Here is a 16,476-nt window from a genome sequence, read left to right as displayed (position 1 = left end):
TACACGTAACACGCTCATTGCCGGCGCTTTTCTTGGGGCGGGGGGTCTCTACCCTTCCCACATATACATGTACATCGTGGGGCTCCCCCAAGCCACAGCTGCTGGACAGCACCCGCAGGCCCCTTTCTGGAAAAGACTGCAGTATGATGGAGAACCTCGGGAGTCAGGACTGCAGACTCCCTACCTGCCCCTCCCTCTGGCGCCCTCTATCGCAGGACTTGGGCCGTGCCAAGTGTCCGTCCGCAGATCCTCTCCTCTCCTCAAGCTCTCAGACTTCAGAACGGCATGTAGGGCCTCCCTCCCTCACCGCATGTGAGGGCCGCGCATGTGTGCATACACACGCACACAATCGTCTCTGTGTACAAGACGCTTTTATTAGCTCTGAAGCTGTGTTTCAGGTGGTTTCCACACAGCATGCTCTCAGAAATAAAAGCCAATTATCGGATAGTGAACCTTCAAGTACGGTTTGGGTTGGCATTGCTGGGCTCTGAATTTAGGGGACTGGAAATGTGACACGATGATCCGGTCTGAATGCGGAGGATAGAGCTTAACGGACACCCAGAGTAAAGGCAGTTGTCACCACATGGGACCCTCCAGCCAAGGCTCACGGGAGTGAGGTGGGAGCCACACGTTGGCCGTGTGGCCCGCATGCATCCCGGGGGTGCCTTCCCCCTACAAGTCCCACTGAGTCCATGTCCGCCTGTCCCCAGGATGCCCAAGTGAGGTGGTCCTAATAATCTTGGAGAGTAATTTTGGATCTCGGAAATAAAAGAATCTTATTTTTCTTTTATCTAAGAAGTAAAAGAGTTAGAAGAATATGGATGCTGGAGATCACTGTACATCACCAGGGTAAACAAAAAGTCTCAGACCGTTTCTCTATAAATAGAAAAATATTTCCAGGAAAAGCCTACATGTGTCCTTCTATGTAAACAGTAGAACTAATAAGAAAGATCTTATTTTGAGGAAGTTTATTGTTACATTTTTGCAATAACAGATGAGGCACGACTATCTCCTGCTTCTCCAACAACTCAATAAAAAAGACAATAATCAAGGATAACAGTGAAGTTAAAATAAAAAAAAATACAAAAGCTGAAGGTTTTGGAGACAAAAACAACTACAGTCTATGTGTGGGAAAGCTGTGAATGGTTTTAGCCGAGCCTTGCAAATAGTTTCCTTCCCCAGTTCCAACGAAGCCCAGAACTTCGAGCTGGGGCCTTCAGAGACTGCCCCCCGAACTGCCCAGGGACCCAGGGCGCAGTGCCTGCCCTGCTCTCCACACAGCTCAGCACACCGCCCTAGCCTCTCCTGCTTGTGAGTGTCCACTCCGTGGGCTCAAGGGGCCGGAGTATGGCGCACACGGCCGGTGGGGCAGCGTGGCCAGCGGCAGCTGGTAAGGCCCCGACAGAGACTTGCAAGAAAGGCACACCACGCTGGGGACTGGGCTGGAAGGACCCCAGACCTCCCTGAGGGAGCCTGCCAAGAGCGCTCCTTTTCCTTTAAGCCACAGTCATCGGCACGGAGCCTGGGTCACATCCGTCAGTCTATGAAGCAGAACAGGAACAGCACTTTCTTTCCCAGCCAAGGGAACCAAAACGCTAACATCCACGGACACAAAGCCTTGAGCACCGAAAGAGAAAGGCTCTCATGTTGTTTCCTCGTTAAGAACATTGATAACAAGGATGACTCAGGAGAAGGTTGTGCTCCCTCTCCCTGACCCCAGATGGGTCAGCATCTGCCCCAAGATTTGCATTTCCCTTGCTTGTTGGAAAGGAGCCAGGAGGGAGACGAGACGGGGACACAGAACCGGGAAGAGGGTGCCTGGGGATGGGGGCCTCACAGCTGTTACTTGGCCACAGTAATGGGCCAGTGCTGGTTAGCCAAAGCAATCCCAGCACAGAGGACAGACTGTCCTAGGAGAGGGACGCATGGCGGGACCAGCGTGGGATGCAGTGTCCTGAAGCCAGGGAGAGACCTGCACAGAGCTAAGGGGCCAAGTGCACAGAGGGGGACATGTGTCTGCCCATGCCCACACTCACGGGCTTGGGCAGCTTCTCCCGGACGAGAGCTATGTCCGGTGGTGTTTGCTGGTGACATGTGTACACGGATAGAACAAGAGACCTTGGTAAGAATCAAGACCTCGAGCACAGCTGAGAGTGGGGACTGGCTGTCCGAAGGCATCGGGGTGGCGGCAGTCTGCAGAAACTCGGAGAGTCTGGGCTTTGGAAAGGCCAGCTGTGGCACTCACAGAGGTCTGCTAGGAATCCTGCCAGTGTTCAGAAGCCTCAGAGGAAGAGGAAGCGCTCTAGCACCTTCCACAAGGAGGGAAGGCAGATACAGCCCAGTGCTGGTGCTGGAGGGGCAGCGTAAGAACAGACCCCTGCAAGGCCAGGGGGAGGGTGGGTGGGTGCGTGTAACAGGCACACCCCCCTGCCAGCACGCCGGCCATGGGGCATTAAGGCAAGCCCACGCCCACCCTCTAAAGCTGGGGGCCCCTGGCCACATCTCGGGTGCCTGGACCAGGGTCTCTCAAGGAACCGGCACCAGGTTCTACAAGGCAACGCATGTGCTCTGGGAGGGGCATGGAGACACCTGCTCTCCCGCAAACCACCCTCAGGCCAAGCACTCGGGCTCATCTGTCTCACGGAAGACTTGCACATTAGAGGGAAAAGCCACCTGCAAGGTCAGCTGTTTGTGTTGTCATTACCGAGTGTGTGCGTGAGGGCACGTGTGCACAGCCGCCGCTCACACACAGTCCTCGATTAAACGGTGTCAAAGAAGGAATACAGTTTCTGTAAAGAGAGAGAAAGCTGTGTTACTAGGTATTACGTGTTAATACCAAAGTGACCCCTTGGATTCTCAGTAGTTTGACTACGCCCCGGGTTCAGTAGCTAACGTCTGAGTGTCCGCGTCCCCGGGCCTGGAGTGCAGCGGCGTGGCCCGTGTGGCTGGCGTGGCCAGTGTGGCGGCACAGGTCCGAGAAGTGCCCAGCAGGCCCGGGGAGGTGGGACAGCGGCCGCCGAGGCTGCTGTGGGTGGCGGAGAGGGGCGTCCTCTCACTGCAGCATGATGTCCTTCAGGTTCTCCTGCAGGATGGTGTCCTTCACAGCGTGGAACACGAAGCGGATGTTCTCCGTGTCTATGGCGGTGGTGAAGTGGTGGAAGAGCGGCTTGCTGCGGTTCCGTCTCTTGCGGTCAAAGCCCTGCACCAGGAAGCGCTGCACGTCCTCCAGCCTGTGCGGGTCGCCCTTGAAGTCTGGGAAGTGCTTCTTGATGCTCACGGTCTTGACCTTCTCCACCAGGAGGTCCATCTTGTTGAGGAAGAGGATGATGGAGACGTTGAAGAACAGCTTGTTGTTGACTATGGTCTCGAAGATGTTCATGGACTCCACCAGCCGGTTGGTGCGCCTGTCCTCCATGAGCACCTGGTCGAACTCGCTGGAGGACACCATGAACAGGATCGATGTGATCCCGTCGAAGCACTGGAACCACTTCTGGCGCTGGGACCGCTGGCCGCCCACGTCCACCATCTTAAAAGGGATTTTTTTAATAACGAAGTCATGTTCCACAATGCCCTTGGTGGCTTTCCGTGCCAGTAGAATGTCCTGCTTGCTAGGAAAGTAATTCTGTAAAATATGGGAGAAGGGAGAAGTTGAGCAGGAGAAGAACCAGGGAAAATAAGGATCAAGAGTCCAACAGACTTGGGCAAGAAGCTGAACCAAATGCCAAAGCCACTCCCATCTGTACCATCAGACACTGGCCACAGAACCGAAGTGAAGGAGTGAGCGGCTTGTTTTGAGCGTGCAGAGGCTCCCCAGCCCGAGGCAGGTTGCTGGCATCCCTGCTGTCCGCTGCAGCCAGACCCTCACCCGTTCCCGTCCACAGTAGCTGACCACCAGGTCTGTTTCTGCCCACACCCACCTCTTTACTTCCAGGCTTGAAGAGCATGTGCATTCCCAAACCTTACTGTGAACCAACCTAATCTAGGTTTGCAAAGCTGGCTTTGGCCATATACGTAATTCTTCATTCTGGGAGGCCTTCCACAACTGCGGCGCTGCCCAGTTAAAACCTTCCGCGAGCACTGTGCAATCATGTGGGCAGCAGACCCGCTAGAATCCAGACAGGGACGAGGCGGCCTCAGGGTCCAGAGACTGTGTGCACGGGCACAGGGGACAGAGAGGCCTCCTGGCTAACGCTGTAGGGAGGGAACAGCGATCTGCGCGAGAGGCCCCCACGCAGGAATGATCCAGCTACTTCAACTCAGAAACCAGGAGAAAAAGAAAGACGAGGGGGAACCTACAGAGTAGAAGACATTTGAGAGATGTGACCCAACCGCAAAGGACGAGCCTTACGAGGGCACGGACTCCATTCGTGCACAGGAACATGCTAACGAGCACCCCAGGCACATGCCGGAGTGGACCGGACGGCAGGCAATACTGGGCCATGCTGCGGTGTCTCAGGAGCAACACCGGCAACAGGTGCAGGGGCTGGACGGAGCCGTTACTGAGAGATGACGCGAGGATGCATGTGCTCCGGGCCGGGGGTACTGGCCCGGGGGCTTGTCCGATGGGGTGTGTGTGTGTGTGTGTGTGTCCCATCACAAAATGTTAAAGGAAATCCTCTGTTCACCAATGCATCCCTGTGTCCTCTGTGGTAGAGCGAGAATGGGAGGTGGAAACGCTCACAGTGAGCATGGACATTCTCTCTGCTCTGACACAGTCGGGAGCTGAGTGAAGGCAAGACGCCACGGCCCCGTCCGCAGTCATTGGACGCGGGGCACCCAGGGATGCTGTGCACACCCGCATGCCGGGGGCCACTCCAGCCTTCACTCACGGGCTTCCTACCCCTGGCTTGTGGCTCTCGGGGCACGGGGGTTGGGGTCTGTACTCACCAGCTGGCCGATCCGGTCCAAGTTATCCAGAAAGTACTTCACCGATTCACCCTGCCATGGAGGAAAAACATGCACGACTCAGTCTTGGTGGAGAACCCTGATTTGGCCACTAGATCACAACGGATCCCGTGAGTGTTATTTTGCCTCTATATAATGGGAAGGCAGAGAGACTAAGCACGTACAGGCATTTTTAAAAAGTAAAAACACAGGGGCGCCTGGGTGGCTCAGTGGGTTAAGCCGCTGCCTTCGGCTCAGGTCATGATCTCAGGGTCCTGGGATCGAGTCCCGCATCGGGCTCTCTGCTTGGCAGGGAGCCTGCTTCCCTCTCTCTCTCTCTCTCTCTCTGCCTGCCTCTCTATCTACTTGTGATCTCTCTCTATCAAATAAATAAATAAAATCTTTAAAAAAAAAAAAAAAAAAAAAAAAAAAAAAAGTAAAAACACAGTCGAAAACATTTTAAAATGCAGTTTCCCCAGGATTCAATTCAGACTGTGTTTTTAAAGCACCTGGGTGAGTCTGGTGACAGGCAGGGTGCCGGCCCTTATGACTGGGCTAATTCTCCCTTTCCAGATGTGCTCACTGGCCGGCTCCCGAGAGCACCCCATGAGCAGTCCTGCGTGGACAGAGATAGCCCAGGCCACTGCAGACGTGGTCTCTAGAGAGGGCGAATCCTCCACAACAGAACTGGGACCACACACTTCCCAGGTTCTGGAAACAGGCCTAACATGCCATGGTTACTCCCCACATCTGTACGACCTGATTCATAGCCTTGAGCAAGGAGAACCTTCCGGCTGGATTCCTGCGGTGGAACAGTGAACCCACCGCCCCCCCCCCGGATGTGCTCTGCCCTGAACGCGGATACAGACAGACACTGGTCTCCAGCCAATGTGCACTTTACGATCACCCAGGGCCTGTCTCAGGAAAAGCGTTTAGAGGGCGTTCAAACACGGACTGAAGGGAGTGGAACAGGGCAAGGGGTGAGTGCACAGGTGCGGCGATTCTCCCCGCAGAAGTGGAACGCAGATGAGTCCGCACACCCCACGCACATGGAGGACACAGCTTCCCACAGGCTCCCCTATGTGGGCCCGGGCACAGGCACGCTGGGGATGCCCACGTGCGCTTGCACAGAAGCGGGCAGGGGGCAGCCTGACGCTCTAGACTGTCACGGAGGAGACACCATCGGGGAGACATGGGATTACGGCTCAAGTCTGTGACTTTATATAAAATAATAGAGAAAACAGATACAAATGACAGGTGCAGTCAGCCTCCAACAGGCCTAAAGGAAGACAGTAAAGAGGCAGCTTCCTTCGATGGGAGTCAGCCGTCCTGTTTTATGACGACAGCCTCTGGAGGATTCGCAAAAGAGCATTTTTAAGAGGGACAGAAACATGTATCACACACACACTCGGGCACAGAGGAAGATTCACAAATGCAGTTCTCCTCCCAAAGATCGGGGTTGGTAGGCGCAGTCTGCTCTCTGCTCTAGGGACTGCGGCAGGGGAGACGGCACCTGGAGCTCCAGGATGAAGCCCTCAGTTCCCGGCACCAGCCTCTGCTGCTCTGCCAGCCGCACCCTTTGGCGCCTGTCCCCCTCCGATGCCAGCTTGGGCATGAGGACAGCCATCTCCACAGCATGAGGCAGCTGGTCTGCTCGTCCTACTGACTCCCCTGCAGGACAGGACAGCGTGAGGCAACTGGTCCATGAAGAGGTAGAGACAAACCCATCCGATCCGTGACTTCCCCCAGAACCCCATCTCTCTCAGCCCCCTGCCTCCTGGCCAGAGACTCTGCATGTGCAAGGAGGGCACACGAAGACGCCTGCGGTGTCTGTGCACCTGGAGGCCAGCTGGTGGCAGCCCCTCCCAGCCCGGGCCACCCGGGGCCGCTCTGAGGTGTGCCACGGTGCCAGGCAAAAACAAGGTGGAATGTGCTCCACGACCAGGGCTCGGTGGAGGATGAAGTCACGGCAGTGCCGATGGCCTGGCCAATGTTCTGTCACCACGGCGTGACAACCGTCTTGGGGAAACACCGAGACGTGTGTGCTCACCCCATGGCACAGTTGTGAAAGGAAAAGTGCCCCTGAGAACGAGCTAAGTATGAAGTACGAGAAAAACGGGAAAGTTTTATGTCCCAGTTTGAATGGAAAGATCCTAGTGAGCTTGAAGTCAGGGTCGCCCCACCTGTGCTCTGATGTTAGCATCCTTTCACTCCTTCAAAGGTACAGGAGTTATCTGGGACTCTCTCCATTGCCTACAGGCGCATGAGGAGTGGACCCAGTCTTGAGCCTGGCTGGGCTCTTCTTGGCGCTACCTCGTGGGTCCACGTGAGAGCTGCCCCGGAGCTGTCTGTCCACGGGGCTCTCTGTCATTGGGGGGAGCGGCCAGGGGGGAAGAGGAGGGGAAGCTCGTTCAAACCAGCCCCGCCAGGCTGAGTGGGAACTGTGGTTTGGATATTGTGGTTTGCCGTTAGGGACTGGGATGTAAGCCATCACGTTCGACACGCAGCCTACGGAATGATCATTCACGTGGGCTTCAAGGTTCCCAGAGCATCAGCTCCTTAAAACGTCCAGGTTTGGGGCACCTGGGTGGCTCAGTGGGTTAAAGCCTCTGCCTTCAGCTCAGGTCATGATCCCAGGGTCCTGGGATCAAGCCCCACATTGGGCTCTCTGCTCAGCAGGGAGCTTGCTTCCCCCTCTCTCTGTGCCTGCCTCCCTGCCTACTTGTGATCTCTGTCAAATAAATAAATAAAAATCTTAAAAAAAAACCCCCAAAACCAAAAAACAAAAGCGTCCAGGTTTAAATTCTGATGGATCTCCAACCCTGGGGGATGGAGTCATGGCGAGTGGTAGGAATGAAACTGCCCCCATGGGATGAACCACTCAGCACCCGCTGCAGAAGGACTGTGCCCCCCAGCCCCATCAGATGCTGAAACCTAGCCCCCAGGTCCTGTCATCGAGCAGCAGGGCTCTGCGGGGTGGAGCCCCATGAATGGGGTCAGTGCCCTTATAAAAGAAACCCCAGAGCACTGTCTCATGAGAACACAGCGAGACGATGCTGTCCGTGAACTAGGAGGGGGCTCTCACCAGACCCTGAGTCTGTGGGCACCTTGACCTTGGGGTTTCCAGCTTCCAGAATATTCCTCACGAATATTGGTAGTGAAGATGCCACCTTGACAAAAAGAGTATCACATGTGGTGAAAACAGTCTCGGGGTCCCCTCGATGGTCACTGCAGTCACGTGGTCTGATGAGAAAGAGTACGTGACAAATGGGCTTTTTCTAACCCTACCTGGTCTGAAAATCTAAGCCACTTCTTTAACACCATGGGTGCATGGATCAGACAAGACAGAATCTGCTAGCCTATGCACAGAGGCCACCGGGCACATGCTCAATGTCACACTACTTTCCTGACCCAACTCCCAGCAACACGTGCATTTTCATCACCACCAGCTGGATGGGTCTGGGGGTGCTGGTGATGGAGAAGAGGGTGGATCAAGCAGCAGTGAGACTTCCTGGGGTGTTTGCAATTGTGACACAGAGAGGCAAACGTGGCTGGAGACAGTGGCCAGGGTGGGGACATACCACACTGGTAAAGAGAATAAGCTTTTTGGCCAGTGGACTCTATTCTTTACAGTGTCTTCCCTGGAAGCACCCGTGACCCACACCTGCTGCCGACTCATCACAAGTGGTGGGCTTGCTGCTGCTTTGAAGCTTCTGTCCCCACAACCAGACCTAGCCCCCTGCACACCCATCCGTCGTGTGCTGGTGGTCCCTGCGTTATGAACCAGCCCCGTCAGTGGATGTCAGCGGACCTCGTGCACCTCATCCAGCTAATTCAAGACCGTAAGAGAACAGACTCGACTCTCTCAGCGCCGCACAAGACCAGGCCATCAAGATCAATATTTCAGGTCGAATGGCCACACCTGTTTTCCAGCTAGAAGTGAGACATGTTCTCCCACACCCTTGGTTCAGGTCCTGGTACTTGCTCTCAGTGCTGTGGGCTGACAGATGCACAGCAGAGGTGAGGGCGTGATGAGTACTCGCTGGTGAGAACCACGCTAAGTGTGAAGGTGGAGACGGGGACATCAGGGGACAGCGGTTACAAAGAGAAACATGAATCTGCACTTAGAGCTGGTGCCCTTTCAGTTTGAAAGCCTATCTCTGCACGCATGAGCTGTCCCTAAAGTTCTGGACCCAGTGAAGTTGCTTCTGTGTTCCAAAATGGGGTCAGTCACATGGGATGGAGACATGGGCTTGTCAACGGTGAGCCAGAGGACTCGGAAGTTTACTTCCCTCGTTTAAACATAACAAATTACAAAGACAAATTTTAAAACTGCTGTATATTAGGAACAACAACGACGTATTCCAAAGGTCAGATTTTCCTTTTTGTTACTTAATAAATATCAAACTTAAGACATAACTTTGGCTTTATCCAAAAACCAAATGTTGTTTGGCTAACTAAACGTTTGAATATACAACTTCTACAAATACTTAAAAAAGATGATCTAACTCCCGAAAGAAAACCCTTCACTTGAATTTGGGATTTGCCAATACCTATGACATCTCACTGGGGTCTTGTGAGAGTAAATGGTATCATAGCTGTGACAGTACGGAAAAACACAGAGCATCATATTAATACGCATCAAACAAATGGAGATTCTCAAATTTTAATCTGGATGCCAATAAATTGCTGCTAACTTGTAATCATAAAATATTAGGTACAAGATTCACTATAGCAGCTCTACAACATCCAAAGCCCAGGGAGAACCCAAGTGTCCACAGACAGAAGGAAGCCGGCCCAAGGCTGGCTCATGCTGGCGACCCTGCCTTGCCATTTGGGATGTCCCTGTGCTTGTGAAGTCCCCCACCCCAGTTCCCAGGGACAGCTGCTCCCTGCCATCCATGATTAAGACCCCAGGAATAGGTCCAGAGTACCAAGCCCCTCTCATCTGGGATTTTTCTTTCTCTTCAACTTCTAGGTCAAATTCACATAATATAAAACTAAGCATTGAAAGGTGGTATAGGGCACCTGGCTGGCTCAGTGGAGCATGCAACTCTTGATCTTGGGACTGTGGGTTCAAGGCCCACACTGGGTGTTCAGATTACTTAAATCGATAAAACATTAAAAAAAACATAAAATCCTGAAAAGCAAGTGTATAAATACAGTGGCATATAAAGTATTCACAGTGAGGGTCAACTGCCGACTCGACCTCGTTGGAAGACACTGTTGTCCCCTCCGAAGGCAACCCCGCGTCCAGCAGCGGCTGCTCCTCGTGTTCCCCTCAGCAATGTGTGCTCGTGGTTGACCCATGTCGCAGCAGCTGTGAGTACCTCCCTCCCTTCTCCCCCCCTCCTTCTCTGAATACCCCACAGCAAGCATGCACCACACGGTGTCCGTGCACCTGGACCGCCTCCAGCACCTGGCTGCTGCGAGGAACGGTCATGCACAAGTTCTCATTTGAACACCCATTTTCAATCCTTTTGGGCATATGTTCCACCTAGTAGTGGAATTTCTGGGTCATACAGCAATTCTATGTTTAAGTTTTTAGGACTCATGGCACTGTGTCCTGCAGTGGGCACATCCACTGGCATCCACATCAGCAAAGGTAAGCAGCCCTCCCGTTCCCACTGGCACTTGCTAGCCTCCGGGTATTTAACTGGAGCCGCGCTACTGGGCGTGAAGTGTGTCTCACTGTGATCTTGTCTGGCTTTTACGGTGGTGCTGTCTGTACATTAAGAACTTTGCTGGTGTATGAGGAGCTCCTCTAGGTTAGTAGTAAGAAATACAGACTCAGCCTGGACGGCCACAGATTTCGAGTCTTCTTTGTATCACAGGGACCACCACAAAAAAGGAACTAGAAAGAAATTCCAGAGCATGATTTCAGACATTCTTTCCTCCAGATAAGAAAGCGCCTACCTCAGGGGGTGAGGGAGGCTGGGGGTGGGGAGGGAGAGGGCTCACAGAGTTCCTAAAGATTTCCATTGCAAAATCCCATCTTTCTGATCCCACATGTAAAGAACCTCCAAGTTGTCACTCCAGTCCTCATGACAAGACAAAAGCTGAAGAAGCTGATAATTGACAACCCTTCTTAGATCCAGCCCAGATCTGATGTTATAGGGCAAACCACTGCCCCGCACCTTGGAGAGGCAGGTGAATACAGAGACTTACAGCTTCTTGGGGACAGACAACGTGGCTGGAGCCCGCCATTGACACATTATGCCCGATTCACCAGAAAATGACAGCGCCCACTAAAAGGCAAAAATCACAGTCCAAAGAGACAAAGCAAGAATCGGAGCCAGACTCTGATATGGCAGAGGGTTTGGAATGAAAAGACTGGGAATTTCAAATAATTAAGATTTATATGTTAAGGGTTCTTTTTTTTTTTTTTTATTTTTTATTTATTTGACAGACAGAAATCACAAGCAGGCAGAGAGAGGAGGAAGCAGGCCCCCTGCGGAGCAGAGAGCCCGATGCGGGGCTCGATCCCAGGACCCTGAGATCATGACCTGAGCCGAAGTACACAACATGCGGTTCCATGGTGTAATGGTGAGCACTCTGGACTCTGAATCCAGCGAAGTACACAACATGCAAGAACAGATGGGAAATGCAAGCAGGGAGAGAGAAACTCCTTGAATCATGTGGAAATACTACTAGAAACCAAGAAGAAATCACAAAGTGAATTAGAAAATATTTGAAGGGGCCCTGGTAGCTCAGTAGGTTAAGTGTCTGATTTCAGCTCAGATCATGGTCTCAGGGTCCTGGGATGGAGCCCTGCACTGGATTGTGCTCAGCAGGGCATCTATCAGAGGATGCTCTCTCTCCTCCCTCTGCCCACACCCACGTGCGCTCTCAAATGGACAAAATCTGGAAAAACAAAAACAAAAACAAAACAACAAAAAACCCCCCAAAACTTTCAGATGTAGTTAATGTATAAATTAGGGGAGAAATCTGTACCTCTAAATGTTTATATTAGGGATGTAGGAAGTGCTGAATCACTACATAGTACACCTGAAACTAATATAACACTGTATGTTAACTATATGGCCATTAAAATAAAAATATTTATATTAGAAAAGAAAAATAATCCAAAATCACTGACCGAAGTTTCTTTCTCAAAGGGCCTAAAAAGGAAGAGCAAAGAAAACTCAAGGTGAGTAGAAGGAAGGAAATGAAAAAAACCACATATCACTGAAATAGGAAATGGATGCACAATGAAAAAAATTAACGGGGCCAAAAGTTGACTCTTCAAAAAGGCCAACAAAATGTATAACATTCTAGCCAGAGTAATACAGTAAGAACAAGGGCAATCACTAGCATTGACAGTGAAAGGGGAGTTACACTACAGACCCTACAGACATTACAGAGATATTAAGAGAACATTATGAACAACTTCATGCTAACGAATTGGATTTCTTAGATGAAATGGACCAAACTCTTTAAAGATTTCAATTTACCAACAGTGAAACCTGAATAGACCTATATTTACTTAAAAAACAAAACATGAATTTGTTATAAAAAATGTTCCCCACAAGAAAACCTGAGGCCCAGTGGCTTCACTGATGAATTCTAGCAAACACTCAAAGAGGTGATGCTAATCTTGTGCAAACTTTTAAAGAAACCAAAGAGGAAGACTACTTGCTAATGCCTTTCATGAGGCCACCACAACCCTGATACAGAACTGACAAGCATTACCAAAAAAGCAAAACTACAGACCAAAGCCACCTTATACAGACACAGTATTCTTCACAAAACCTCAGCAAGTTGGGGTATTGTGATTTATGGTAAGAAATGTATATTTGGTCTTCATTCCCTGGCAGGCAGAGCTCCTAAAAGCCTTGGGATTTTCCTAGGTGATAAAGAGATAAAGATATCTTTTGTAATTCATAACAAACCCCTTTCAACCTCACCTGTGTTTATGTTAAGGGGACTTTTGGAAAGCTCCCAAGGACAGGGGCTGGTCCCCAGAAGAACCAACCTTGGTTTAGAAGATTGTACCTTTCAGCCCCACCCCCACCACTGGGGAAGGGAGAGAGGCTTTGAAGTTGAATCATTCACCAATGGCCAATAATTAATCAATCATGCCTAGGCAATGAAACCTCCACAAAAATCCCTGATCTATAGGATTTGGAGAGCTTCTAGGCTGCTCAACAAAATATCTCCATTTTTGGGAGGGTGGTGCACCCCAAACTCCACAGAAACAAAAGTTCCTGCCTTCAGAACCCTTCTGGAATGGCACTGCCCTGTGTATCTCTTTGTCTGGCTGTTCCTTTGTATCCTTTAATACCCTTTGTAATAAACAGGTTAATCTAGTAAGTAAACTGTTTTGAGTTCTTTGAGCCACTCTAGGAAATTAAACCCAAGCAGGGGGTTGTGGAAATCTCTGATTTATAGTCCATGTTGGGAGGCCTAGCTAGTACAAAAAAAGCAAAAAAGCAGGCAAATAAATAAAAGGCATAAGAATCAGAAAGGAAGAAATAAAACCATGCAGATTGCATGACTGGTTGCTGCTCTGTGGACAGTTTCCCTTTCTCTGGGGAAGTGCTCAGGAGATGGCTGGGTAACATGGTTAAGTACATATGTAGGCTTCAGAAGAAACTCCCAGGCTATAAGCCAGGATGGCCGTGCCATTTTCCATTCCCACCAGCAACATGGGAGAGACCTGGTTTCTCCGCGTCCTTACCACCTTTGTTTGGTAGGGCTGCTGCTTTGCATTTCTGGTTTCTAGCATGTATCTCAGCATGGTTTTGCATTTCCCCTAATCTGCAAAGACCCAGTGGCTGGTGATGCTGAGCATCCTTCCACGTGCTTCTCTGCCACGTGCACATCCCCTTGGGGGAGATCTGTTGATATCTTTTGTCCACTTTCCAGTTGGATTGTTTTATTATTGTTGAGTTTCAAGAATTCTTTATGTTTTCTAGGGAAGGGTCTTTGGTTAGATGTGTGGTTCACAAATATTTCCCATCTGTAGCCTTACAATGGGGTCTTTCTGCAGAGCCAAAGTTGTCATTTTGAGAAAATGAAAATTGACTTTTTCTCTCCAAAATGATTTTTTTTTCTCTTATGGGTTTCGCATTTGGGATCACGTCTAAGAATACCTCACCCAGCCCCAGGTCCCAGTTGCTACTATGTTTTTCGAACTTTCTATTTTATGTTGAAGTCTATGCTCCAGTCTACATAGTACCTAAGGTCCTGAGATTTAGTCCCGGTTCCTTTCCTTTTTTGGTCAATGGATCTCCAACAGCACCAGGACCACACACAGCCGTCCTTTGTTGGACTGCTTCTGCACCTCTGCCCACATCGGTTGGGCATACTTGCGTAGTGCTAGCTTTGGGTCTGTTCTGGGGGCCCACGTGCCCCTCTCTCACCAGTACCACTGTGGGGATTACTGCGCAGGCCTGCCAGGTCTCGCGAGACCTGAGACACCAATGGCAAGCACTCTATCGTTCACTTTCAAAATTGTTTTGGCTATGCTTGTGCCTCTCCATACAAATTTTGGAATCATCATATTTATATTTACAGAAGGTGTGAGATTTTAGTAGGAACAGAAATCTGTATATAAACGTGGGGAGGACACCGTCCCTCTGGTGAGTCTCCTAATCCAGGAGCGTGATCTGTCTCATCTGTTCAGATCTTCTGATTTCTTTAATGAGTGTCTTTTTTTTTTGTTTTTTTAAGATTTTATTTGACAGAGAGAGACACAGTGAGAGAGGGAACATAAGCAGGGGGAGTAGGAGAGGAAGAAACAGGCTTCCCACAGAGCAGAGAGCCCAATGTGGGGCTCGATCCCAGGACCCCAAAATCATGACCTGAGCTGAAGGCAGACACGTAACGACTGAGCCCCCTAGGCACCCATGTTCTGTCATTTTTTTAAAAAAAAGATTATATTTATTTATTTGACAGACAGAGATCACAAGTAGGCAGAGAGGCAGGCAGAGAGAGAGGGGAGGAAGCAGGCTCCCCGCTGAGCAGAGAGCCCGATGCGGGGCTCAATCCCAGGACCCTGGGATCATGACCTGAGCTGAAGGCAGAGGCTTTAACCCACTGAGCCACCCAGCTGCCCCCTGTCCTTTTTAATCCTGTAAGTCTTGTACGTGTTTCGCTAAATTTACATCAAAGTATTTCCCCTTTTCCTTCCCCTTGTTAATGGTATTGGCGGTTTAAATTTCCATTTCCATGTGTTCACTGTTAATACACAGAAATAATGTTCATTTTTTACCTGTGTCCTGTAGCCTGTCTGAATTGATTTCACCAGTTCTGTGACTTTTTGGTTGATTCCTTGGCATTTTCTATGTCATCTGCCAATAAGAATTTTTTGGATTTGTGTGCCCCAGGTTTCCTTTCTTATATTTGCTGTCTTACTGCAGTAGCTAAAACAGACTTTTTTTTTTTTAAAGGTTAAAATCCTCTTCATTGGAAACTGTAGAACACTGGCACAAAAAATTCAAGACCCAATAACTGAAAAGATGTGCCATGTTAATGAATTTCAGAAGCCTCAATATTGTTAAGATTCCAGTTCTCTCCAAATTGATAGAGATACTCAGTATAATGCCAATCAAAAGCCCTGCAGGCTTTGTGTGTGTGTGTGTGTGTGTGTGTGCGCGCGTGCATACACAGAAAATGATAAGCTCATTTTAAAAATATATTTTTAAAAAGTGACCTAGAGTAACTTCATTTTATAAAAGAAAACATCTTTACAATGCCTGATTTCAAAACCTTCTATGAAGTGGGAGCAAGGGTGGAACTGGTGAGAGGAAAGGCATACAGACAACAGAGGAGAAATGAGAGTCCGGGAACAGGACCTCCCGCAGACGCCAAGTAGGTTTTGACAGTTGTCAAGGCAACTGGAGTGGAAAAAAGGAACATTGTTTCAAAAAATGGTGCTGGAAAGACGTGACCTATATGGGGGGTAGAAAAAGGAACAGAGACCCTCATCCATATCATACACAAAAATTAACTCAAAATATGTCACAGACATAAATGTAACAACTGAAACTAAAACTACAGATTAAAAAAAAACCAACAACCTATAGGTGAAAATCTTCGCACTGTTGGGTTAGGAAAAGAGGTCTGTGCTGGGAGAGTGTTAAGATGGGGCCTCACCGGCTTGTGCCTTTGTACGATCTCTTTCCCTCCAGCAGGGGGCAGCACTCCCAGACTGGACTACTTGGAGCTGACCAGGGTAGGCCTGATCTAAGCAAGTGAGCCTTTACCAAGAGGCACCAAATTGTGAGAGGAGGGGGCCCATGGCACGGAACCCAGGGCAAGCACCTGGCAGGGCAGACCAGAGCAGCTGCTGGCCAACAACCAGCAGAATGATGCTCTCTGTCACACAACTCCAAGGAAATGAGCTCTGCCAATGACAGGGGACCCGGGAAAGGCCAACAGATGAGACCACAGCCCCATGGACCCCCTGATCTGAGCCTGGCGAGACCGCAAGAGCAGACCCAGTGAACTCCAGGCACCGGGACTTCTGACCTGCATCCACTGTGAGACAGTCCATCAGTGTTGTGGTTTGACCTGGCTTTACCGTAACAATTAGGGACCTGGAACAGGGCTAGGAAAAAATCCAGGAACCAGGAAAGAAAGGGTCAC

At 50.2% G+C, this 16,476-nt stretch overlaps 1 protein-coding gene across 1 annotated transcript in view; it reads right to left on the bottom strand.

Annotated features, from left to right (window-relative positions):
• Positions 1-953: 953 nt before the first annotated feature.
• The window catches only part of GNA12 (G protein subunit alpha 12), a 99,971-nt gene continuing 84,448 nt past the window's right edge, over positions 954-16,476 (bottom strand). Inside the window, exons 3-4 of the mRNA XM_045993628.1 lie at positions 4,888-4,938; positions 954-3,622 (exon numbers count right to left, since the gene is read on the bottom strand). Coding sequence (XP_045849584.1) covers positions 3,053-3,622; positions 4,888-4,938 — 621 coding nt within the window. The 3' untranslated portion in view covers positions 954-3,052. The remainder of the gene's footprint in view (positions 3,623-4,887; positions 4,939-16,476) is intronic.

Source organism: Meles meles, chromosome 21, assembly GCF_922984935.1.
Source record: "Meles meles chromosome 21, mMelMel3.1 paternal haplotype, whole genome shotgun sequence".
NCBI lineage: Eukaryota > Metazoa > Chordata > Mammalia > Carnivora > Mustelidae > Meles > Meles meles.
Note: the sequence above shows the minus strand (reverse complement) of the source record. Positions and strands in the feature narration are given on the sequence as shown.